General features: G+C 46.3%; 1 protein-coding gene across 4 annotated transcripts in view; it reads left to right on the forward strand.

Annotated features, from left to right (window-relative positions):
• Positions 1–25209, forward strand: part of INSR (insulin receptor) — a 162593-nt gene extending 137384 nt beyond the window's left edge. For 3 of the 4 annotated variants that reach the window (XM_059695739.1, XM_059695740.1, XM_059695741.1), the window contains 8 exons: positions 2171–2273; positions 4022–4089; positions 5634–5878; positions 7134–7244; positions 7329–7488; positions 9337–9466; positions 17702–17836; positions 20417–25209. In XM_059695739.1, coding sequence (XP_059551722.1) covers positions 2171–2273; positions 4022–4089; positions 5634–5878; positions 7134–7244; positions 7329–7488; positions 9337–9466; positions 17702–17836; positions 20417–20759 — 1295 coding nt within the window. In that variant the 3' untranslated portion in view covers positions 20760–25209. The remainder of the gene's footprint in view (positions 1–2170; positions 2274–4021; positions 4090–5633; positions 5879–7133; positions 7245–7328; positions 7489–9336; positions 9467–17701; positions 17837–20416) is intronic. The other variant, XM_059695742.1, reaches the window with a different exon arrangement.
• The last annotated feature ends 226 nt before the right edge of the window (positions 25210–25435 follow it).

Genomic DNA, 25435 nt, shown 5'->3' on the forward strand with positions numbered 1-25435 from the left:
GGGGAGTCAAAAGATGAATGCAGATTTTCAACTGTGGGAGGGGGTGTCGGCACCCCTCACCCTTGTGTTGTTCAAGGGTGAGGAAAAGATAGATGTCCTAACATAAAAATAAAGAGCATAGATATCCCATTTAAAAATAAATAGAAAACATAAGAAAAAAGTCCATATTCTGTCAAAATCACACTAAAAAAGAAAAAATGCAAATTACAACAAGTTGTAATTTTCAAGTTATCAAATTGGCAAAGTTGTTATTGGTTTCTTTATTTTATAATTACAATAATTGGTGTTGTCTAGGAGCTCAGGCACATGGAATTGTTCTATGGGTGGTGAGTACTAACATGTTTAAATAACGTGCATGAGAAGTCTTAGCAGAGATCTCACTCTCTGAGCCCACAGCTTGGGCCCTAGAAACGTACAGGAAGGAAACAGCTGTCTAAGACAGACACGTGTTCACAGAAATTCCGTACCGCGTTGCTTACAATAGCCAAACATCTGGACCGTTAAATGCTACACTTAGATTACAGGCGACCCTTGAATAACACAGAGGTGAGGGGTATGGACCCTCCTGTGCCATTGAAAATCCTTGTATAACTTTCAACTCCCCCAAAACTGAACCATATATATATTACATACTGTATTCTTATAATAAAGTGAGCTAGAGAAAAGAAAATGTTAAGAAAATCATAAGGAAGAGAAATACATTTACAATACTGTGTGTATTTATTGAAAAAAAGTATGTATAAGTGCGACCACACAGTTCAAACGCGTGTTCAAAGGTCAACTATACTTTTTAAAGAAATTCACATCCTATAACGGAGAGAGCAAGGCACCAGGATGCAAAATGTAAGTAGGTGCTCACGCTCAGGGGATGACCGGCTCTTGCACGACCCAGAGCAAGAGTTCCTTTCAGACTCAGATTCTGCTCTGAGACAGGCTGAGTCCTAGCCCCTCGTCAGCCTCCAGCTTTCCTGCTCCTTAGGAAAAAGGGAGGGGAGGAGGGATATTTAACTGCACGGCAACTGCACAGAACCAGGCCATTTCTGTTTCTCATGTCACATTCAATCCCCAAACATCTGTGGAGACTCTCAGCCTGCCAGAAGCCACCGCACACAGCACTGAGTTTGCTGTCAGCTACGGAGGTGCGAGGTGCGGGAGGGCGAGATATCTCAGGATGGAGCTGGCCACCGAAGGCAGGATGGGACGTTGGTCAGAGCTTACTCCGATGGCCTGGGCCAAACTCATGCTGCCCGGTGGGCCAATTCTGGGGCTTTGGGCAAGGCCCCTCTCCTCCCTGAGCCTGTTTGCCAGCCTGTTAGCTGGCGGTCAGAGCACCTCCCACCTTGCCGTATGGGACGATTAAATACGGTCACCACGCAGACTTCAAACAGTGCCTGTTCAGTGAACTGCTATTACTGAAGGACCCAAATGACCAGATTCCTTCTCTGACTTCTCCCAACCCATTTTTTCCTTGGCTTGGAAGAGACTGAATAAATGCGCCTGTTTACAAGTTCTGACAACTTGGCCTTATATGCAAATTTAAAAAATAAAGGCCACATGGCATTTCTTCAGCTAGTTTAAAAGAGGTTCTTTGGGGAAAATGCACTTGATCCTGCCTGGTGCTCTTCCTGGCAACAAGGTCACCCACCAAGGTCCGTGGGCCAGCCATCGAGTGAGACGGGGCAGGACCCTCTAGCACACAGAGAACACTTCCTGGTGGATTTTTCATCCGCCAGAGCAGCTCTTTGGAATCAGGACAGGCTGTTTAATTTGCGAGGCTCAGTGCAAAATGAAAATGCAGTACTCTTGTTTAAGAATTAAAACTTTCAAGATGATGACCATGGAATATTCAACCCAGAGCATGGCCCTCCGGAGCGTGGGCCTGGGTGGTGCCTGGCTGGCATGGTGAGGAAGCTGGCCCTGGGCGGGGAAGATAAGCGGGCGGCCGGGTGTGCTTCCTGATCGCGGCCCTCTGAGCCCCCTGCCCAGCCCCAAGGAGCCGAGCGGTGTTTCAGGACTGCTGGGAAACGGGGCCTAGGACACCAGCAGAGAGAGGCTCAGGGACACAGAGAGATGGGGGACAAGTGTGTGTGGCCACTGTTACATTTGTGATTGTGATTTGTGATGTGAACACGTTTTGATACAAAACATGTGTTTTCTTACTCTATTTCAGTAGACGTCCCCTCCAATATTGCAAAAATCATCATCGGCCCCCTCATCTTTGTCTTCCTCTTCAGTGTTGTGATTGGAAGTATTTACCTATTCCTGAGGAAGAGGTTAGTGCAGTGGGGGATGCTGAACAGTCGGCTTTCCAGAAAAATTAAGCTGATAGATAGATATAGATATAGATACAGCTGTATATGAGTTTGTTATAAATTTTGCTGATCTCAAGGATGTGTAGCTTGCAATTTACAGATAATGGCTATAATACAATATACAATGCGGGTTTATCGTAAATTCCTCACCAAATGTTTTCGTTGATTGTTTTTTCTGAACCTTTGGATCTATAGCCAGCCTATGGTTGCAATTGATAAACAAGTGTTCATGAATGTTGATTGATATTTTGTTTATGTTAAAAAGTAGGATAAAATTGAGACAAGACACATATGTTAATAGGAGTGACTTTGCAGAATCAGATAATAATTTTTAAATAATATTTTCTCACTATTTTGTGCCATTTATGGCATCATGGCTACAGATGACACATTTAAGTTTAATCTGCATTATTAACATTTTTTTCTGTCACTTTCTCAATTTCAAGCTACAGACATGATGTCACTGAGTGCAGAGTTGGGAACGGATGTGCAGTTGCTCACTATTGTATAGTATCTCTGCCATACATATAGAATCTATACTAATAAAAGGGTAATATGCTAATTAGGCCAGGTTGACCAGACATCTTTGGTCGTCCAGTCCTCCTTCCAGTTCTCCTTCCGGACAAAGCCATGGTGGCAGGGTCCGAGGCAGAGGCAGTTAGGGGCAATCAGGCAGTCAAGCAGAGTGGTTAGGGGCAATCAGGCAGGCAGGCAGGTGAGCAATTAGGAGCCAGCAGTCCCGGATTGTGAGAGGGATATCTGACTGCCGGTTTAGGCCCACAGCGATCGGGTCTAAACCGGTAGTCGGACACCTCCTGAGGGGTCCTGGATTGGAGAGGGTGCAGGCCGGGCTGAGTCCCCCCGCCCCCCCTGCATGAATTTCATGCACCGGGCCTCTAGTAATGTAAATAAATGAGGTGATGTAGATGGCCTTAAGAGCCCTGATCAGCCCTAGCCAATTTGGCTCAGTGGATAGAGCGTAGGTCTGCAGACTGAAGGGTCCCAGGTTCGATTCCAGTCAAGGGCACATGCCCAGTAAGGGGTGTGCAGGAGGTGGCCAGTCAATGATTCTCTCTCATCATTGATGTTTCTATCTCTCTCTTCCTCTCTGAAATCAATAAAAATATGTATTTTTTAAAAAGAGCACTGATCATAGTAAGATGTAGTATAATAATGAGGATGTGGTGAATTTTGAATATTATTACCTTTGCTTTTAATAGGATTTATTTAATTGTAAGCCTGTTTTATTTGTTTGTTTAGTTAGTTGGTTAATTAGTTAATCCTCACTCGTGGATATTTTTCCCATTAATTTTTTGGAGAGAGTGCAAAGGAGGCAGGGAGAAGGGGAGAGAGAGAAACATCGATATAAGAGACACGTGGATGTGAGAGAGACACATCGATTGGCTGCCTCCTGCATGAGCCCCAACTAGGGCTGGGCATCAAACCTGCAGCCCAGGTACATGCCCTTGATCGGGAATCGAACCCATGACCCTTCGGTGTGCAGGCCAGCACTCTAACCACTGAGCAGCCCGCCAGCACTTATTGACAGTTGTTTCTTGTGACCTGGGATGAGATGGCTACAGAGCCGCACTAGTGGGTAGATGCTGCTGATAAAGGTGCTGTTTACACGGGGGAGGCCTGTAGCCGTAGTGACCCATGAAGTCGCGTGAGAATCTCAAACTGGGACGCCTCCCTTTTTTCTCGTCCAGGCAGTCAGACGGGCCGGTGGGACCACTCTATGCTTCTTCAAACCCTGAGTACCTCAGTGCCAGCGATGGTGAGTGCCATCCTGCTCCCTGTGGGTGGCCAGAGTCCTACTGTCCGGTCTCCTTTGCCATCAGTGTCAGGTGAAAGTCAAGGGTTGACACCCCAAGGGACTGAGACGAGCCCTGGGGGCCACCTGGGCCTGTGGGCTGGGCTGGGAGGCGAGAACCTGGTGCCCAGCTGTGGGGGGTGGAGCTTGGGGACTGTGCCAGAGCTTGCTCAGGGTCAGAACGAGAACGCAGTGTCTGAACCTGGTGCCCAAGCTGGGAGGTGGGAATTGGGAGCCAAAATGGGAGATTGTGGATGGGGTGAGGAGGACAAGAAGCAGGGACATGAGGGTGGGTTGGAGGCGGTGTGAGTGCCAGGGACACACCTACTGTTGGCTGCTGAGAATGGATGTGATGCTGGTGGAGGGAGCATAGGTCTGACACCCATACTTTCCCTGATTGTCCCAAAGGCAGTGAGTGGCCGCTGTAGGCAGGCCTGGCCGTTCCTTCCCAGCGGAAGGCACCTGTTGCATGACAAGTTTCTAAACTACTTCATGCAGCAAAAGTAAAAAAGTGACTTTCAAGGCAGGAGCACCATTGCCCAGCAGGACACGGGCGTGGGAGACGGGGCGGTGTTTTAGGTGCCCAGGTTCGTTTCCATCCTTTCTGATGAGACGTACAGACTCGGGTGACTCTCATGAAGGGAGGTGCTTATCCTCTCCCGAGTCTGCTCTCCTCGGTGTGTCGATGGCTGTCTCTCCCCGTGTCCACACATGGTCTTCCCTGAGTGTCTGCATCCTAATCTCCTTCTTGTAAGGACACCAGTCATGTCGGACTAAGGCCCACCCACCCTGTGACCTCACGTCACGTTGATTTTCTCTTTAAATACCTTATTTCCAAATATAGGCATGTTCTGAGTCCCAGAGTTAGGGGTTCAGCCTATGAGTTTGGGGAGGGACGCAGTTAGCCCGTCACCGCGATGGCACAGGGGAAGGCAGGGACCATTGGGCTTTTCTTACCCGGCCTTCGTGCATTTGTCTGCATTCGTTTGCTGTATAACAACCCCCCAAACAGTGGCTTAAACCCGCCATTAGTTAGTTCACAGTTTGGTGGGTCTGCTCCCAGGGCTGTGCTCGGCTGGCAGTTCTGGTTTCACCCACGTGGCCGCACCTGCCTGTGGACCCGCTGACGCTCGGCGGTCCTGGATGGGCTCACTTCCGTGTCTGGGTTTCACAGGCTGGTGGTCCCCAGCCCCTTGGCACTTTGCAGAAACAGCAGCCTTAGGTGGGAGGTGGCCTCCGTGGACAGTGGGTCTCTGGATCAGACAGATGGGGTGGGATGCAGGCTCAGCTCGGCACTTACCGGGAGAGACCCTAGGCTGGGGTCTTCTCTCTGAGTGTCGGCCATGCCCTCCATGAGGGCAGGGACCCATGCTTGGCTGGGTCCTATTCTTGGCTGTGTGCCTGGCAGAGGTCCTGGATCACAGAAGTCACTTAATGAACATTTGTGGGGTCTGAAGTGGGCGGTGGCGGGGTCCCCCGAAGACACGGTGTAGATAAGTGAGGAGCAGTGTTCCCATGTTCTGTGTATGTGCCGGACGAGTGGGAGGTGCCGCGGGAGAAGATCACCCTCCTGCGAGAGCTGGGGCAGGGCTCCTTCGGCATGGTGTACGAGGGCAACGCCAAGGACATCATCAAGGGCGAGGCGGAGACTCGAGTGGCGGTGAAGACAGTCAACGAGTCGGCCAGCATGCGGGAGCGGATCGAGTTTCTCAACGAGGCCTCCGTCATGAAAGGCTTCGCCTGCCATCACGTGGTGAGTCCCGAGGTGCCCTGGGGGCAGACAGAGGCACCTCTGTTCCTTAGAGAGGAGGTCCTGGCAGTAATGGAGAACAAAAGGCAGGGATTTGAGCAGAGTTGTAACCCAAGAGACCCAAACTCAGGTGACAGCTACACTGCGCTCCAGAGAGAAGGAAGAAGGGCAGGATTTATAAAAGCAGAAAGTGCTGGTGTAATTCTCCCCGCAAGGGCAGAGGCAGGTCACCAGGCTGGTTAGTTGCAGATGCCATGGGGGGTGGAAACTGGCCCGTGTTGTTCCAGGATGTTTATGACCTGGCCTGGCGCTGAGTTTAGCAGCGGGTTAGCAAGCGAGGAGCAGCTCCAAGAACGGAGGCCTGAGACATGCAGAAGCACCACTTCCCTCGGCCGCGCAGCCCTCTCAAGCGACCCTTCCAGGGATGCGCCTTTCTTTTGCTTCTTTCCATCATCACTTGCCTGTGGGTTCCCTCTCCCACTCCGCTCTGCTGCTCTCCCCCCTGTGCACAGAGCTTGAGGACAGCGGGTGTGGACCCTGTCCCGCCCCAGCCCTTCTCCAGTCCCACCTCACCTGGAACCAAACTCTTTTTGCCCGAGTGCTTTCTGGAATCTTCCATCTCATCGTCCTCTCAGCACCTCTTTAACCCTTAAACACACACTGGTGCACCTTCCCGCGGCCCCGCCCCCACAGGTCGGCACACACTCTGCCTGCCTTCTGCTTCCACGTTGCCTCGTTTCTCCATGAACCTCAAGTCCCTTCGTCTCCGCCCCACACGCCCTCGCAGAGCTCCCGCTGTGCCAAGCCCCGTTCCCATGTCTGTGACGAGTCAGCTTCTGCCCGTGCGGGCGCTCCAACCCCACTGGGTCCCTTGTTAGGAGGTGCCGCTGTGGCACAAAGGAGGGCCGGGCGGGGGCGGGGTTGGGAATTCGGGAGTGGGGAAGGTGTATTTGAGCAAAGAAATAAAAGATACAGGGACAGCCCTGTGGACATGTGAGGGCACAGAGCCTCAGGCAGAGGGAACAGCTGTGCAGAGGTCTGACGGTGGGAATGCGCCACCCACCAGACTGGGAGTTCTGAATTCCCCCTCCTTGTTCTCCCTCCCCAGGTGTTGACCCTGGCATTTGATCGGACAGGCTAGGGTTTACCCGGGAGCAGGATGCTGTGTGTGACCAGACAGGGAGGCCCCTGCGAGTTGAAATCTTCCCATAGACCCTCACCCGAGACCTCCCTGACCCCCCACATGCTTGCCCTGCAGGTCCGCCTCCTCGGGGTGGTGTCCAAAGGCCAGCCTACGCTGGTGGTGATGGAGCTCATGACTCACGGAGACCTGAAGAGCCACCTGCGTTCCCTGCGGCCTGACGCTGAGGTGAGCTGCCCGGGTGCTCCACAGGGCGCTCCCTCCTGGCCCTGACCCCGTGTCGCTAAGCACAGCCTCCTGTTTTGACTTTAGAATAACCCCGGCCGGCCTCCCCCGACCCTGCAAGAGATGTTTCAGATGGCAGCAGAGATTGCTGACGGGATGGCATACCTGAACGCCAAGAAGTTTGTGCACCGGGACCTCGCAGCTCGAAACTGCATGGTCGCCCACGATTTTACTGTCAAAATTGGAGGTTTGTCTGCCTTTCTGCTTGGGAATGTATGGCCCAGGTCACGTTCCGTTTCAGAAGTAATTGTCTGTCATGGGTTGTTAAAGCTTTTCCAGTGCAAAGGGGCAAGGCTTGGGATGGGCCCCTGATCCCTACACTGTAATTTTTTTTCCCAAAAGTTCTTTTTCTTTACTCTAAATTTTAAATTTTTTTATTTTTTAATTGCATTTTACATTCATATTAGTTTTGACAATCGTATACTTTACAAAGTTCCACCCTGTGATTTAATTGCATTTGTTTACTAACTCACTCACTCACTTCTTTAAATAACGTTAGTGTACCCTGTATGTGCAAGCCACTGAGCAAGTCCCCTGGCTTTTCTGGCCTCATGAGCTTGCAGTCCTCACCCACACCGTCTAGCACAGTAGCCACTGGCCGCATGTGCCCACCTGCGTTTACGTTAACTTGCATTAAGTAAAGTTAAAAATTTAGCTTGCTGGTTCCTGGGCCATTTCAGGTGTCCAGTAGCCACCTTGAGCCCAGTGGTTGCCATATTGGACGGTGTGGGTATAGACCAGGGACGGGCATAGACCAGGGGTGGGCAAACTTTTTGACTCGAGGGCCACAATGGGTTCTTAAACTGGACCGGAGGGCCGGAACAAAAGCATGGATGGAGTGTTTGTGTGAACTAATATAAATTCGAAGTAAACATCATTACATAAAAGGGTACGGTCTTTTTTTTTTTTTTAGTTTTATTCATTTCAAACGGGCCGGATCCGGCCCACGGGCTGTAGTTTGCCCACGGCTGGTATAGACCATGTTCATCACCACAGGCAGTCTGGACAGAGCTGTTCTAGGTGAACAATACAATAGTTCACACTCAGACAAGCTAAAGACGGTGGGGAAGGAAATGGACTTCCTCTCTGAAAAGAGGCACCATTTCAAGACTGAGAGGATTAGAAGTTGACCTGAGTGGCAGCATCCCAGGGGTCGTTACAGCACATGCAAAGGCCACAAGGCCGGGCGATGGCTGAATGTGGAGGGTACAGAGCAGCAGGAGCTCTGCGGTTAGGGAGAGAGGCAGGAGCCAGACCCAGAAGGGTCTTGCAAGTCACGGCAAGTCACCTAGACGTTATCCTAGGCCATCCGAGCAAAGCGGAAGTGATGTGATTCTCTTTATGAACCAAAAAAAGACATTCCCCTACGTTAGCAGTCAGTGGGAAGCAAGGAATGATGTTATTCTCTTTATAATCCCCAAAGATCTTATCCTGTATCAGCAAGGGAAGCAGGAAATGGCAAAGTGATGTCATTCTATGTATGTAGCTTCTCTTGGTCAGTGGCTGTCAGAGCCAGGATGGAGGGAGGGTCCTGTAGGTGAGCGAGGGTGTCAGGCCTGGTCGGTTCTGGGACAATGGAGAGAAATAGATAGTTAGAGAGGGGTGTGGAATGAGAGTGGGTAGGACTCCCCACTGTTTCTCATTGTGAGGAAAGGGGGTGGTTGAAAGAGGACCCAACTCTGGGTTTCTGGTGGGGCAACTGGCTGTTAGGTGGGGCCATATCCAATGGGGGGAAGTAGGTTGGCTTCAGAGAGTTAATAGTTCGATTTGGGTTACATGTGAGTCATGGGTGAGAAGGAAGTGTTTCTGAGAAAGGGATTCCCAAGCTCCGGCCAGAACATCGCTTTTGTGCTACTTTAAATGGTGGCCCTTCTCTTCCTCCACGTCCCGTGAACACCCTCAGAATCCATTCTCCTGGGATTTGGTGGCCGCAGGTGAGCCTGTCTGAGGGCTCAGCCAGGGGTGGGGCTGTGATGATGGCGGACACCTGAGCCACAGGCTGAAGGGTAAGAGTTTGTGAACTGTTTCTTGTCAGACTTTGGAATGACCAGAGACATCTATGAAACGGATTATTACCGGAAAGGTGGCAAAGGTCTGCTTCCTGTGAGGTGGATGGCACCTGAGTCTTTGAAGGACGGGGTCTTTACCGCTTCTTCCGACATGTGGTGAGTTGTGCGTGGGCCGGCTGATAGAGCGCTGGGCTTGAATTCCAGGATGTGCCTCTAGTTTGAGTAAAAGGGGCAGTTACCACCTGCCTTCCTCCTGGTCATCAACAAAATGAAGGGAAGGTCATGTCTGAGGACCCTTGCACAGCTACTGCTACATTCCAGTGGAGACTAATTTTATAGGCATTTCTGAAGGCAGCATAAATCTTTTTTTTCATTTTTATTTACTTATGTATTTGTTTTTCGATTACAGTTCACATTCAATATTATGTTAGTTTCAGGAATACAGCATAGTGGTTAGACATCTGTAATATTTACGAAGCAATCCCCCCATAAGTCTAGTGCATCATACATACTTATTACAGTATTATGAACTATATTCCCTATGCTGTCCTGTGACTGTTTTGTAACTATCAATTTGTACCTCTGAATTCCTTTACCTTTCCATCCAAAACCCCCAACTCCCCCTCCCATGTTAACTCTCAGTTTATTCTCTGTATCTAGAGTTTGTTTTTGTTTTGATTGTTAGCTTATTTTGTTTTTTAGATTTCACATGTAAGTAAATCACAATATATTTGTCTTTCTCTGTCTGCCTTATTTCACTTGGCATAATACCCACTAAGGCCATCCATGTTGTTGCAAAGGGTAAGATTTTGTTCTTTTTAATGGCTGAGTAATATCCCGTTGCATGTATGTACCACATCTTTATCCAATTGTCTATTAATGGGCACTTTTATCTTCCTCACTTTCTTTTTTTCAATATGCTATAGTTTTTTATAGTTCAATATGCTATAGTTTTTTATCGTTCAATATGCTATAGTTTTTTCAAAATGCTATAGTTTCAATATGCTATTGGTCTTTTACCTCCTTGGTTAAGTTTATTTCTAGGTACCTTTTTTTGTTGCAATGGTAAATTGGATTTTTTTCTCTTTCTGAGAGTTCATTTTTCGTGTATAAAAATGCCATCAATTTCTGGATGTTAATTTTGTGTCCTGATACTTTGCTGAATTAATTTATTAAATTTAGTAGGTTTTTTGGTGGAGCTTTAGGGTTTTCTGTGTACAATATTATGTCACATGCAAATAATGAGAGTTTATTTTCTTCTTTCCAACTCAATATCTTTTCTGATTGCTGTGGCTAGGACTTCCAGTACCATGATGAATAAAAGTGATGAAAGGGCATTGCTGTCTTACTCCTTATCTTTAAGAAAACTCTTGGAGTTTTTGCCCGTTGTGATGTTGGCTGTAGGTGTTTCATATATGGCCTTTATTATGTTGATATATGATTCCTCTATTTCCACTTTGCTGAGAGGTTCATGAGAGATTGTTTATAAACTGGTATTGGATTTTGTCAAATTCTTTACTGTGTCTATTGATACGATGTAATTTTTGTCCTTGATTTTGTTTATGTGATGTATCACATTTATTGATTTGCAAATATTGCAACAACCTTGCATCCCTGGAATAAATCCCACTTAGTGTATGATCTTTTTAATGTCTTGCTGGATTCTATTTGCTAATATTTCGTTGAGGATTTCAGAATCTATGTTCATCAGGGATATTGGCCTATTATTTTCTTTCTTTGTAGTATCTTTATCTGGTTGTTGAATTAGGGTAATGCTGGCCTTGTAAAAAGAGCTTGAAAGTCTTCCCTTTTTTTGAATTCTTTGAATAGTTTGAGGATGGTAGGTGTTAGTTCTTTGAATGTCTGGTAAAATTTGCCTGTGAAGTGTGGACGAGGACTTTTATTTGCTAGGAGTTTTTTTTTTTATTGCTGCTTCAATTTCATTATTTTTAATCAGTCTATTTGGGTTTTCTGATTCTTGCTGATTGAGTTTTTGAAGACTGTATGTTTCTAGGATTTTGTCCATTTCACTCAGCTTGTCCAATTTATTGGCATATAGTTTTTCTTAGTAATGTCTTACAATCCATTGTATTTTTGTGATGTCAGTTGTTGCTTCACCTCTTTCATTTCTGATTTTATTTATTTGGGCCCTGTCTCTTTTTTCTTGATGAATCTGGCTAAACATTCCTGAATCTTGTTTATCTTTTCAAAGAACCAGCTCTTGGTTTCATTGATTTTTGGGGGGTTTTTTTGTTTGTTTTTATATTATTTATTTCTGCTCTGATCTTTATTATTTTTTCCTTCTACTCACTCTGGAGTTTTCTTGTTGTTCTTTTTCTAGTTCTTTAAGCTGTACAGTTAGATTGTTTATTTGAGCTTTTTCTTGTTTCTTGAGGTTGGCCTGTAATGCTATGAACTTCCCTCTCAGGATTGCTTTCTCTGTGTACCATAGATTCAGGATTGTTAATTTCTAGTTTCATGCCATTGTGACTTGAGAAGATGCTTGGTATGATTTCAATCTTCTTGAATTTGTTAAGACTCATTTTGTTTCCTAACATTTCATCTGTCTTTGAGAATGTTCCATAGGCATTTGAGAAGAATGTATATTCTGCGGCTTTGGTTTGAAATGTTCTGTAAATGTCAATTAAATCCATCTGATTCAGTGTTGTTTGAGGTCACTGTTTTCTTGTTGCTCTTTTCTCTGGAAGATCTATCCAGTGATGTCATTGGGTGTTAACATTGTGTACTATGATTGTATGGCTGTTGATCTCTCCCTTAAAGTCCTTCAAGAGGTTTGTTTTTGCTATACTTAGGTCCTCCTATATTGTGTGCCTATTTGTTTACACAACAAGGTTATATCCTCTTGTTGGACCGATCCTTTTAGCATCATGTAGTGACCTTCACTGGCTCTTGTTATGGTCTTTGTTTTGAAGCCTATTTTGTCAGATATAAGCATTGCTATTCCAGCTTATTTTTTGTTTCCTTTTGCAAGGAAAATTTTTTCCACCCCTTCACTTTCATCCTGTATGAGTCTTTGTTCTGAGGTGGGTCTCTTGTGGATAGCATACATATGGGTCATGTTTTCTTATACATTTGGCTACCCTATGCCTGTTGATGGGAGCATTTAATCCATTTATGTGTAAGGTTGTTATTGATAGGTACTTATCACCATTCTTATTATTTATGCCTATGTTCCTCTCTCTATTTCTTCTTATTCTTACAGCACTCACTTTACCATTTCTTGCAGTGCTAATTTAGTGGTAATAAACTCCTTTAGTCTTTTTTTTTCCCCCCTGGTCTGGAAAGCACTTTATTTCACTTTAAATTTAAAATGACAGCCATGTTGGATAGAATAGTCTTGGTTTCAGATCTTTGCGTTTCATAAGTTTGAATGCCTACGCAATTCCCATCTGCCTGTAGTGTTTGTTTTGAGAAATCAACTGACAACCTTATTGGAACTCTCTTATAGGTAACCTGTCTCTCTCTTGTTGCCCGTGAGATTCTCTCTTTGTCTTTAATGTTTGCCATTTTAATTATGATGTGCCTTGGTGTGGTTCTTTTTGAGTTCATCTTGATTGTGACTCTCTGTGTGCCCTGAACTTGTGTGACTTTTTCCTTTACCAGTTTAGGGAAGTTTTCTGTCATTATTACTTCAAACAGGTTCTCTATCCCTTGGTCACTTTCTTCTCCCTGCGATACCCCTATGATGCTGATATTGTTATGTTTCATGTTGTCCCAAAGTTCCCTTAAACTATCTTCATGCTTTTTAATTATTATTGTTACTATTTTTGCTGCTCTGATTGAGTGATTTTTTTCCTACTTTGTCTTCTAATTTGGTGACTTGGTTCTCTGCTTCTTTTAACCTACTGTTTATTCCTCTATTTAAGATATGTTATTCAGTTGGTTGTTTTTCATGGTTTCTATGAGCATTCTTAAAATCATTACTTTGTACTCTGTTTTCTGATAATTTGCTTGCCTCCATTTCATTTAGCTCTTTTTCTGGAGATTCCTCCTGTTCTTACATTTGGAACCTGTTTCTTTGTTTTCCCATGTTTGCTGTTTCTTTGTGTTTGTTTTGATGTATTGCATAGAACTGCTATTTCTACCTGTCTTGGTGGGGTGGCCTTCTGTAGTTGTTGTCTTGTGGGATCCAGTGGTGTAGTCTCCTTGATCTTTTGAACTGGGTGCTCTATGAATGTCCCTTGTGTGGGTTATGTTGGCCCTCCTATTGTATTTGGGTCTCGATTGCTATTTTCTCACTCATGGGAAGGCTCAACCCTCTGGCTGTCCTGTGAGGCTCAATCCCAACCATATCTGCCAACCGTTATACAGGTGCTTACAGAACAAAACAAGACAAAATAAGCCCAAACTGAAACCAACATGAAGAAAAAACAAAACAACAATCAGAACAGAAACAACAACAATAAAATAATAGAATAAAAAAAGAAAAAAAAAGATACTAAAAGACATGAGACCAAAAAATTAGGAAAGAAAATAGAAACCAAAAAAGAGAATCTGAAGGAAAAGAAAGACAAAAGATGAAAATAAGAAAATAAATGAAGTATTAATAATAATGAAAAATAATAAATAGTAATGTAAAATGAAAAATAGAATAGGAAAAGAAAAACATGAAAAAAAGAAGAAAGTAAAGAGAATGAAAAAAATAGAATGGATCTGCTCTTTGTGGAGCTTGCTGGATTTTGCTCTGATGTTGTTCGAATTGGCCACTTGGTGTGCTGATTCCAGGTCTTCTGGAGGTTCTCTGGTGCAGGCCAGTGTCAGTCACTATCCCTGCCCGGCACTCAGCAACCTGTCTGAAGCTTGTCAGGGTGGAGCCCCAAGTAGTTCGGTGGCAATGCCTCCAGAGCCCAGGTCTGGGTCTGTCTCCGGTTGTGCCTTGAATGTCCTTGCTCTGAGATGCTCTCCCTTACCCCATGAAACTGTGTTCCATGGAGGAATCCGGGATCTGGCCAGGGTGGTTTAAACAGACAGTGTTGGGAGTGTTGTCTGTAACGTGTAGGAGGGGTGGCGGGTACTTCCTCTCCTTTCCAGGGCTGTGCTGGCTGAACTTACTAGGGAACTCTGTCTACTTCCCGTAATGCATCCGAAAAGCCCAGCCCGTGCTTGTCTGTCTCCTGGACAGAAGCCCACCCAGAAGACACAGTTGCAGTACTTCAGCGTTGCCTGGCTTTCTGGCACCCCCTCACCACCACACCAAGTAGGAGGGGATTAAAAAAATTCATCCTCACTTGGCACTTTAATCTTTTCACATGGCTAGCCCCTGCTAAGTGGGGCCTCAGCCCAGCCTCCCCTCCGGGCCAAATATCCAAGTCCGTGGCACCATCAAACTGAGCAGCATTTCCAGCCCAACGCCGTTCCCCTTTGCCTTGGATCAGAGCAGCATGGGGCAGACCTAGTAGTTTTGCAGGTGAGGGGTCAGGGCACCACTGGTGTGCTTGAGGTCAGCAAGACGGGTCCTCTTTCCCAATTCACACAGACCAGACCCTGTCTGGCTCTCTGCTCAAAGGTCTTCCCGAGAAAAGAGGGTCCCTCAGAATCATTGCTGGGTGTACTAATCAGACCCCTCCACTTGCCCCCCAGCTCTGCTGCATGGCCCCTCCAGCATGCACAGATTGAAGTTCACTTCCCAGGCTGGTGTTGAAACAAAGAAGTTGCTCTTTGCCTAGGATGGGTGTGGTCTGTCTCTCCCAGGTGGACAAAATCCCCACTGATCCCCACTACCTGATACTTGTGGGCTCGGCTTCTCTCTCTGTTGTTCTGGATTGAGGATCCCTGTGTCGGTCTGAGACCACACTTCCAGAGGGTGGGGGCTTTGCTGCCATATCCTCCAGCTTTCTAGCTGTGCATCTGCACAAGTTGACTCACCCTCTCTGCATCTTCTCTTGTCTTTCCCCACATTCCCTGCTTTCAGTATTTCAGATCAGCTACACTTTAGCTGGCTTTTCAAGCTGCTTGCTCTGCAGTTTGGCCGCAAGTCCAGTCTAGTGTTGGGAGCAAGCAGATGGAATTTCCAGCTACTCTGCAGTTGTCTTGGAATCCTATAGTTATGATCTTTAAAAATATTTTTCTTCTTAATGAAGTCCCTTCAACCTTTCTTGTTGTACTGTTTTGGTGGCAATGAACTCCTTTAACTTTTTTCTTGTCTAGGAAGCTCTTTACCTCTCCTTTAATTTTTAAATGATAGCCTTACTGAGTAAAGTTGTCTTGGTTGTAGTTCCTTACTTTTTATCTCTTTGAATATATTGTGCCAATCCTTCCTGGCCTGTGAAGTTTCTGTTGAGAAATCAGCTGGCAGTATTAGGATTGCTTCTAGGTAAGTAACTGGTTTTTCTTTCCTTTTCTGCTTTTAAGCTTTTCTTTTTGTCATTAACCTTTGCCATTTTAATTATGATGTGGTTTGGTGTGGGCCTCTTTGGGTTTATTTTTGGGACTCTCTGCGATTCCTCAACTTCAGTGGCTATTTTCTTTGCCAGATTAGGGAAGTTTTCCATTTCTTCAAATAGGTTCTCAATCCCTTGGTCTTTCTCTTCTCCTGGTCTCCCTGTGGTGTGAATGTTGTTAGGCTTGATGTTGTCCCAGAGGTCCCTTAAACTGTCCTCATTCTTAATAATTTGTTTGTCATTTTTTTTCCTGTTTTGATTGGGTGTTCTCTACTGTCTTGTCTTCCAAATTGCTGAATTGATCCTGAGCTTCATCTAATCTGCTGTGATTCCACCTAGTGTATTCTTCATTCCAATGTATTCTTTATTTCTGACTGGTTCTTGTTTATGGTTTCCATGTCCTTTTTTATGCTTACTATCTGTTGTAGTTTTCACTGAGTTTATCTATTCTTCCCCTAAGTTCCTTGTACATCCTTATAACCAGTGTTTTCAACTCTGTATCTGGTAGATTGTTTGCCTCCATTTTGTTTAGTTCTTTTTCTAGAGTTTTTTCATGTTCTTTCATTTGGGACATGTTTCTTTGTGTCCCCATTTTGGCTGCATTTCTGTGTTTGCTTTTAGGTATGAGGTAGATCTGCTACATCTCCTAGTCTTGAAAGGGTAGCCTTATGTGGTAGGTCACCTGTGGCACCCAGTGGTGCATTCTCTCTGATTACCTAAGCTGAGTGCTCCAGGAGTGCCCTCCTGTGATAATTGAGTCTTGATTGCTGTTGTCATGTCAGTGGGTGGGATTGACCCTCAGGCTGACTGGTTATGAGGATTGGCCACAACCACAGCGAATGAGCTTCTGTGTGGGTGCTGACCTCATAGATTGGGAATTGCCTGAGTGGACTCTGATGCAAGCCACTTGTTTAGCTTATCTGGTGGGGTGTTGTGGTCTGAAGCCGGCCATTGGGTATGTTGTTTTGGGGGTCTGTTTAGAGGGACTCTGTTGCAGGTCTGTGTTAGCCACTGCCTGTGACTGGCATGGGGTTACCTGGTAAGAACTACAAAGTGTTCTGTGGTTGGTAGCTTCCTGTTCTGGGTCTAGAGGTGCAGGGGATGGGCCATGCTGTGAACCGAGGCCTCCTGCCACCAGTTCCGAACTTTGGGCTGCTCAGCGAAAGGCGCAGGGTATCCTAAGGCCTATAGCTGCCTACCAGCTGCCCATGTGGCTCAGCTGCTGCAAGATTCTCAGCGGGTAGGTGAGTCGGGTGAGGCCAAATCGCAGGGAGTTGTCAGGCTCTGGCAAGTGAAGTTCATCAGAGTCATGCAGTTTAAGATTTGGCCGAGGAAGAGGGCTCAACTCAGGGACAATGGCGGCTATCCCTCCCTACCCTAGCCCTGAGGCCACACAACTTGCTTCTCCCTGTATGTCTCTGTTGCCCACCCCCACACACAGCTCCCCAGGTGCTGTCTGTGCGTGGGCCTTTTAAGAGAATGCCTGGGTTTTCCAGCAGCCTTTCATCTCACCTAGATGGATGGACTCCTTACTGATTTTCACAGCCGGATGTTCTGTGGGCTCTTCTTCCCAGCATTGACGCTCCGGGCTTGGGAGTCTAGTGTAGGCCTAGGACTCCTGGCTTCTCGGGGAGACCTCTGTAGCTGAGATGTCCCTCTGATTCTCAACCACCACACAGGGGTGTGGGATCAGCCTGTTCCCTATCTCTGCCCCTCCTTCCAGTCGTGACATGGCTTCTTCTTTATATCCTTAGTTATAATCCTGTTCAGTTATTCTACAGATGATTCTCCAGGTTGATTGTTCTACAGTTTAGTTGTAATTTTCATATGGTCATGGGAGAAACGAGCAGAGTTTACCTACTCCTCCATCTTGATAGGAAGTGAATCTGAATTATTTAATTAACTGGCCAGCCAGTTTCTAGTAAACCAAGACAATTATGTGTGTGTGTTTTAATGGCTTCTTGTTACTCCTCTCAACTATTGTTGGCAGGTCCTTCGGTGTGGTCCTTTGGGAAATCACCAGCTTGGCAGAACAGCCTTACCAAGGCCTCTCTAATGAGCAGGTGTTGAAATTCGTTATGGATGGAGGGTATCTGGATATCCCTGACAATTGTCCAGAGAGACTGTAAGTATAGAAAGGGGTGTTCATTTAAAAGGCATTGCATTTTGCACACATGTTTGTTTTGCATGTCATGTCTACATAAACGTTTATGTTTTTGTATCATATTCTACATGCATTCTTGTGTTTGTATATCATGTCTGCCTGTGTGCTTGTGTTTGCATATCATGTCTACATGTGTGCTTGTTTTTGTGTCTTATGTCTACATGTGTGCTTGTGTTTACATATCATGTGTCTACATGGATGAGTGCTGGTGTTTGTAATTGTATGTATACATCCATGCCTGTGTTTGCACATATATGTACATGCATGTTGGTATTTGCATATCGTGTCTTCACATGCATACTTATGATTCTATATCATATGTCTACATGTATGCTTGTGAAGGAGAATTGTGTGTGAGCTACATATTTTATCTTTGTATGACCCCTGTGTTTGCATGTCATATCTTTGGAAGGGAAGGGAACTGGGGAGCTGGGATAGGAGACTTATGTTTAACTCTCTGTTCTTTATACACTTAAAGTTCTGTCATGAATGTAACACAATGTTATATTCAACTATATCTCAATAATACTGGAAAAAATAAGTCAGTAAGCATAAACATTAAAAAATATTTTGTTTTAAATATTTCTTATGGGACCAAATGGACAACACATACCATTAAACACTTGCAAAATTATTCAGCCCCACTAATAGTTCAATGAGTATAAAATAAAATAAAGAAAATACTCTCTTCCTTAATTAGCAAATAAAAAAAGGAAGGAAGGAATGGAGAGAGGGAGGGAGAGGAAGGAAAGCAGGGTGAGTCTTAACACTCAGTATTAGCAATGGCATGGCTAGATAACCATTCTTATTGCCCCATTATAAGAGCTACTCGGAGCAATTTAAAGTCTCAAAAAATTGAAATGATCTAAAAATTGATCAACAAAATGAAAATTGCCAAGTAAATTGTACATTAATATAATGTTATAGCAGTTGAAATTTCAAATGATGCTTATAAAATGTTTTAAAGCCAGGATGGAGTGGCTCAGTGGTTGACGGTCAACCTGAGCCAGGAGGTCACAGTTTGATTACCAGTCAGGGCACATGCCCAGGTTGTGGGCTCTATCCCCAGTGGGGGGCATGCAGGAGGCAGCTGATCAATGATTCTCTCTCATCATTGATGTTTCTATCTCTCTCTCCCTTTCTCTCTGAAATCAATAAAGATATATTTTTTAAAAAATGTTTTATAACTCAGTGGATAAACCTATTAATACATTAAGTGAAAAAAGCGTGCGTGTATTATATTTCCAAATATGTCCAGGTAGAAAAGTCAAGAGCTTATATCTGAAGGAGAGTTGTGTGTGAGCTGCATTTCCCCTATATTTTGAGGTGTTTTTTAACTTTATAGAATGAGCATCTATTACATATAAAATCTGTTATCATTGTTTCTTAAGAAAAAAATTTGACCTGAAAATTTATGGGCAGAGGCCATTTCTTTGCTCCATCCCAATAGAATAAGACATCAACTTAAAAATCTAGTTTGAAGAGACCTTGTATGGAACAAAGTATGATGCAGAGTCATTTAGAGTCTCTGAGCAAAGTGTTTTGAAACTTTGCCTCATGAAGATCCTTTGCTAGTCAGGCCAGTTAGCAGCCAGCTGTGGTTCCAGGACCAGGGAGATTCAGGAGGCCCTAGGGCAGGAGTCTGCAGACTTTTTGTAAAGGGCCATTTCTAAGTATCTTTGCTTTGTGGTCCATGCTTTTCTCAGTTGTAGCTCCTCAACGCTGCCACTGTAGCTGGAAGGCAGCCACAGTGTGTGGTTGTGTGCCAATGAAAGTTTATATACAAAAACACTCAGGGAGCCAGGTTTGGTTCAGGGGTTAAAGTTTGGCAACCTTGCCCTAGAAGAAGTGGGGAAAGGAAGAGGTGAAATGGAAATCCTAAGCCTCAGCACCTGTCCTGTTTTCTGTTGGCTGAGTAAAGTTGTGATGCTTTCTGGCCATCCTCAAAAGAGTGACAGCTGGGCCTGCAGGACGGCCCTCTGGCTTCAGTCCACAGAGCTACAGCTGCCAGGTGTGAGGATACATCAAATGATCAAATGAGGAACTGTGGTCTTCAACATGTGGCAACATCAGGAGAGGCCCTTCTTTTAAAAATATATATATTTTTTTACCGATTTCAGAGAGATAGGGAGGAGAGAGAAACAAAAACATCAGCAATGAGAGAGAATCATTGATCGGCTGCCTCCTGCATGCCCCCCCCCCGCCCCCACTGGGGATCAAGCCAACACCCAGGCATGTGCCCTGACTGGGAATCAAACCTTGACCTCCTGGTTCATAGGTTGAGGCTCAACCACTGAGCCACGCTGGCCATGCTGGAGAGGCCCTTCTTGAAATGGTTCTGGAATAGGGCAGCCTCTTGGGCCCTCTTTTTAAAACCCCCTTTCAGCACCAATAGACTTACTTGCTTCCGCTTGATGGTTACCTGCACATGTAGCCACTGCCTGAAATGAGCAGGTCATCTGTGGTGTGAGCCACTGGGGGTTGCGGGACTGCTTGGCTGGACTCCTGGACTCACCCCCAGCATCTCTCTCTGTCCCACAGCAGTGAATTAATGAGCATGTGCTGGCATTTCAATCCCAAGATGAGGCCGACCTTCCTGGAGGTCGTTGACCTGCTTAAGGACAACCTGCACCCCAGCTTTCCGGAAGTTTCCTTCTTCTACAGCGAGGAGAACAAGGCACCTGAGAACGATGAGTTGGAGATGGAGTTTGAGGACATGGAGAGTGTACCCCTGGATCGGTCCTCACACTGTCAGAGGGAGGAGGATGGGGGATGTTCGCTGGCCCTAAAGCGGAATTACGAGGATCACATGTCCTACAGCCACATGAATGGGGGCAAGAAAAACGGACGCGTCTTGACTCTGCCACGGCCCAGTCCTTCCTAACGGCACCTGTTTTGGGGAGGGAATCCCAACTTCACTCTCCTCTGGTTTGACGGTCTCCAGAAAACTCAGGATTTTCCCACAGCTCTGCCAGTGTCCAGTGGAGCTAAGAGATCATTACTCTCCATTTCTGCTTATGGTACAAGTTAGAACACATGTTTGATCGCCAGTCTGACTAGTGATCAGAGAATGTAACCGTGAACATAGCGAGAAGGGGTCCTTTCCAGCAACTGCGGGCTCAAGCCAGGGTGTGACTTCTTTTTCTAGTCAATTGAAAGAAAGCACCTGTTTTTACAAAGGCTTTTTCTTTTCTTTTTTATTTTCATTTTATTTTATTTTTGCGGACAGGGGCTGGTGTAACTTGTTTGTGGAACAAAAGTTTGAAAGAAAGAAAAAAAACATACAAACCCTGTTCTAGTAGAATTCAAAGCTTTATGAAGTGGATTTTAGGAAGGTTTTTCTCATCCAGGCTGAACATTTTTTTTTCCTTCACAAAAGTAGTTTCTCAAATTGACCAATAGCTGCTGCTTTTGTACTTTTGATAAGATTCTGCAGTCCCAGGTGTGTGTGCATGTGTATTCAGAGTAGACACAGCTGGGGTGTGTGTGTGTGCACGTGCGTGCAAAGCACGCACGCCGAGATGAAGTTTGGGGATTGGCTCCTGAAGGTTCCACTTTTCCGTGTGTGAGCATCCTGGCTCCCCTCCGCTCTCCGCCCTCACTGGCAGGCTGTGCCCCGCAGGTTCTCATGTGCCCTGGTCTAGCCTCAGGAGTCTTCTCTCCCTTAACTTTGGTGAAAAGGTTTCTCTAGGGGCAGAGGAGTGGTCTGGAGTGATAATGGGTCTTTTCAAGACCAAACAAAGCCAGGACATAACAAAGAAAAGGAAAAGGAAAAAAAAAAAACTCCCGAGATGACAAAGAGTTTTGAGAATATATTTATAACATATTTAATTTTTTAACAATCTCCAGTCAGCCTCATAAGTTATTGACTGTTTCCTTGGTTGGGGGAGGGTGGTGTCGGTCTGCCTGTTGGGCCTGAGGAGCGAAGCACCAGGAGCCTCCTTGCTTGGTCTTCAAGGCATAAAGCCACATTCGCTGCTAACCCTTTGGGGTGTTGTGAGGCCACGCTGAGGGGGTGGGCAGTCGGGTTTGATGAATGGCCAGGTTTCTGCTGGGGAAGCTGGAAGCCACCTGGTGCTGAGCCCTGCCTTCGAACACACTGTGGCTCCTGGCTCTCCTGCTTCCCTGTGTGCACCTGTGCTCTTCCCACTGGTGTGCACGCCCTCCAGCTGTTCTGCAGACACACAGGGTCGGGCCCCGAAGTGTGATGGCACAAACGGGCATAGAGAACACTAAGCAGTACGACGCGACAGGCACCTGTCAGGCCGCCCCCTCCATCCTCAGGGCACCCAGCTGTCCTCAGAACTGACCTCCAGGCGCTGCTCTGTGCTGAGAACTCGGCTGGGCCGGCTGTGGGGCCTGAGCAGAACTCCCAGCTGCCCTCGATGTTGCGGTCCCTTAAGGAAGGAGAGCCCAGGGGAGAAACCGCTAAGGACTGTGACACTCCCCAGAACTTCCAGCCCAGGGAGGAGCCAGCTTCTTCCCTTCGGGGAGGAGAACCACAGCCGCTCAAATAAAGAGCACGGTGAACCTGTCGCTTTGGTTCATCAGAATCATCACCCGGGTCATCCCTGGGTGCATTTTCTCACAAGTTTCGCTGGCTTCCTTCTCCTCTTAAGAGCTGTGGGCTTAACAACAGATAGAGATGCAGTGGCAACTCCAGACTTCTCAACTCCTGGTCAGAACACAGGGCGACACAAATCCCCATTGTCTATTGCTCTCTTATCGAGACGATTTGCGAAATCAGAGCACGTGAAATATTTCTGGGAGCCTCCATGATTGGGTACAAGGCGCAAGAGTACAGAAATTCTTTACACCAAATTTACTCTGTACATAGAAGAGGGTCTCTGTACGTACATTAAAAAACAAACAAATACGTAGGCCTAGGTATTTAGTTCTTTTCATAGTAAATTAATAGTGGCTGTAGACTATACTTGCAGCAATTTTCACGTTTTTCTAATTCAGAAAGGTTTTCTTACATTAGGGGGAAAATAATTTATTTTAATATATAAAATCACTGTAAAAATCACTTTCCTAAAAAAAAAAAAAAATGGAGGGCACATACATTTTTATCAAAGAAAAATAAACAGGTGAATGTGGGGCAGTGATTCTTTTCCAGCACAGTCTACCTCAGCATTGTCAGGATGAGGTTCAAGAATGGACATTTTCGAGGCTTCAGATTTCTGCCAGGATCCAGTCTGAATCAGGGAAAATCTGTATCGGCTGATTCCGAATGCCAGGGACCAGTCAGAAATTTGAGGGAGGGGTTTGGGATAAAGTGTGGCCTTTTGTGAGCACAGATCCTTTTTTCTAATAGGTAATCATCTTCTCTGATTTTAATTTTCCTTTTTTTTTTTTTAATCTCCATTGACACCATGCTTCCCAAACAGGAACCAAATGTGAGGCCATGGTTACGTATCTGATGTGCGGGGTGCCCAGACCTGAGCTGCCCACCTGCGGAGGGAGCTGTTGCCTGTCTCCCCCAGGGCAGAGCAGGCCTGTGCCGAGCTGGCAGCCCCTTGGAGTGAGCGCCAACGTGCTCCCTGACTTATCCTTTCTGGCTGAGATGCCACTTGAGGGTGGACCCAGTCACACTCATGGGCACCTCACATGCAAACACGCAGTGACTGCCTCCCAGGAGGTATTTGAGGAATCTCAACCCCAAACCCACCAGCATACGGAACACATTTTAGCAACGAAACCTTGCGCCCCCTGTTGTAGTTTGATTTCAAACCGATGCCGTTTGACCTTGTGGGGCTTTGAGAACCCGTGTGGATGTCTGGACGGGCCTGTCGGGCTACTGTCATATTCACCAAGCCTTGCTGCCCTGGCAGTGCCTCTAGGCACCGCCCCTGCGGGTTCACTGTCCGCTTGCCCCGGAGAGGCAGGCAGAGTGCTGGGCGGCCCTTGCAAATGGGTTTGACAGGCTATTTAGCTGCCTCTGCCGCTGTTGCTGCAGTGAGAGCAGCTGTGGGGTCACAAACCTCCTTTCGAAACGGTTGACTCTGACAACAGAACTTTGATCCTAGAAAGTCATGGTGTCCTGGGGTTGCAGCAACGGCTTACAAAGCAGCAACGCCAGCTTGGGTTGACACTTTGGTTTGTTTTTAAAGATGTCTCCCTATTATGAAAACTTTTCAGTCACGTGGTGAAATCCACATTGTTTCTTTTGGAAAGAGAATACCTATCACTCTCTCCCTGGACCGGTGACGCCCAACACGTCGGGGAGCCGTCCTGGGTGCTCTCCCGTTCTTTCCAGCCGGGAGGAAGGGAGGAAGGCTGTGTTGTCTTGGAGAGACGGTGAGCTGCTGAGAGAAAATTCGGGAACCGACACAAGGGTCTGGGCATGCCACCCAGGACCACGCAGACTGCTGCCAGCACGGACAGAGCTGTCGCGTCTCCCGCAGGAGTGGACAGGCTGCCGGGAGGGTGCCTGCTCGGCGGGAGGGTGTTTGCGTGCAGCCGTGTAACATTGGCCAGTGGCTTGGCCCTGCCAGCCGTCGGGGTGAGTGGCTGTGCTGTAGTCTCAGCGACAATCATTTTGCTTTGGTGGACGTTTGGTGTTAAAACCTTTTGGATGCTTTTCTGGCGAGTCCTTGACACCTCAGGCGATTCAGAAATGATGGTTTTGTTGGAGGTGGGGGACGAGGAAAGACTGGTTGTATATAAAGGGTGCATGTAGAATGGTGTCCTTTGAGAAAACCTTCCAGAGTGTTTTTCAGAATTCTCATTTGCGCTGGAGGGGAGGTTGGAGATGGAAAGAAGATCGGCATGTGTTCGTCTCAAACACATGAAAAAGCTGCAGGGGCTGCAACTGAAGGCGAATGTTTCCTTACGGTCACCCCACAGAGGGAAACAATGACTGTTCTGTCACCTGATTCCAGAGAAGGTCCAGAACCAGCCTCCAGCCAGACTTTCATTTGGGCACGCGCCCTGTAAGTCCCTGTTAAAAACAGATCATGAACCTGAGGCTCTTCGTTCCATTTGAGAAGGAAGGAGTAGCCCCCAAGACGAGTGTGTGACAAATGGCTTTCGTGTTCCCACTTCGTGTGTCTGGGGAGGTTGGCCTCAGCCGTGTGTCAGCAGGGGACACCTCTGTCCACCCTCAGCCTCACAGGATCAAATGTGCCTCGGCTTACGTGGAAAAAACTTGGAAACACAAAACACACCAAATAGCTCAATTATCATTATTTTCAATGTTTTTCTATAAGAGCCAAGTAATGCCATGTATAGAATATGCCTTTGGGGGGTGGGGGTATTGAAATCGCTCTGCATGTAAGACATGGGGTAATTACTTGTTTATATGAAAATTCTGAATAAATTATCTGAGAATAGTCTTGTTTTCGTGTGGTGTCCAAGCAAGGACCTATGAGCTGTGTGGTGTGACTGTGGGGTGGGCTGTGTTGAGGGAAATCCGGGAAGTTGTGGGACAAAGCCATAGGGTCTTCAAAGCAATGAAGCAGGAGGTTAAGTGTGGTCACCAGCAGGCCTGCGATGCACGGGTACCTGCCTGCACAGCTGAGTTGGTGGCTTAAATCATGAACTGTTTCCACACCAGTT

The sequence above is a fragment of the Myotis daubentonii genome, chromosome 5 (assembly GCF_963259705.1).
Source record: "Myotis daubentonii chromosome 5, mMyoDau2.1, whole genome shotgun sequence".
NCBI classification, from domain to species: domain Eukaryota; kingdom Metazoa; phylum Chordata; class Mammalia; order Chiroptera; family Vespertilionidae; genus Myotis; species Myotis daubentonii.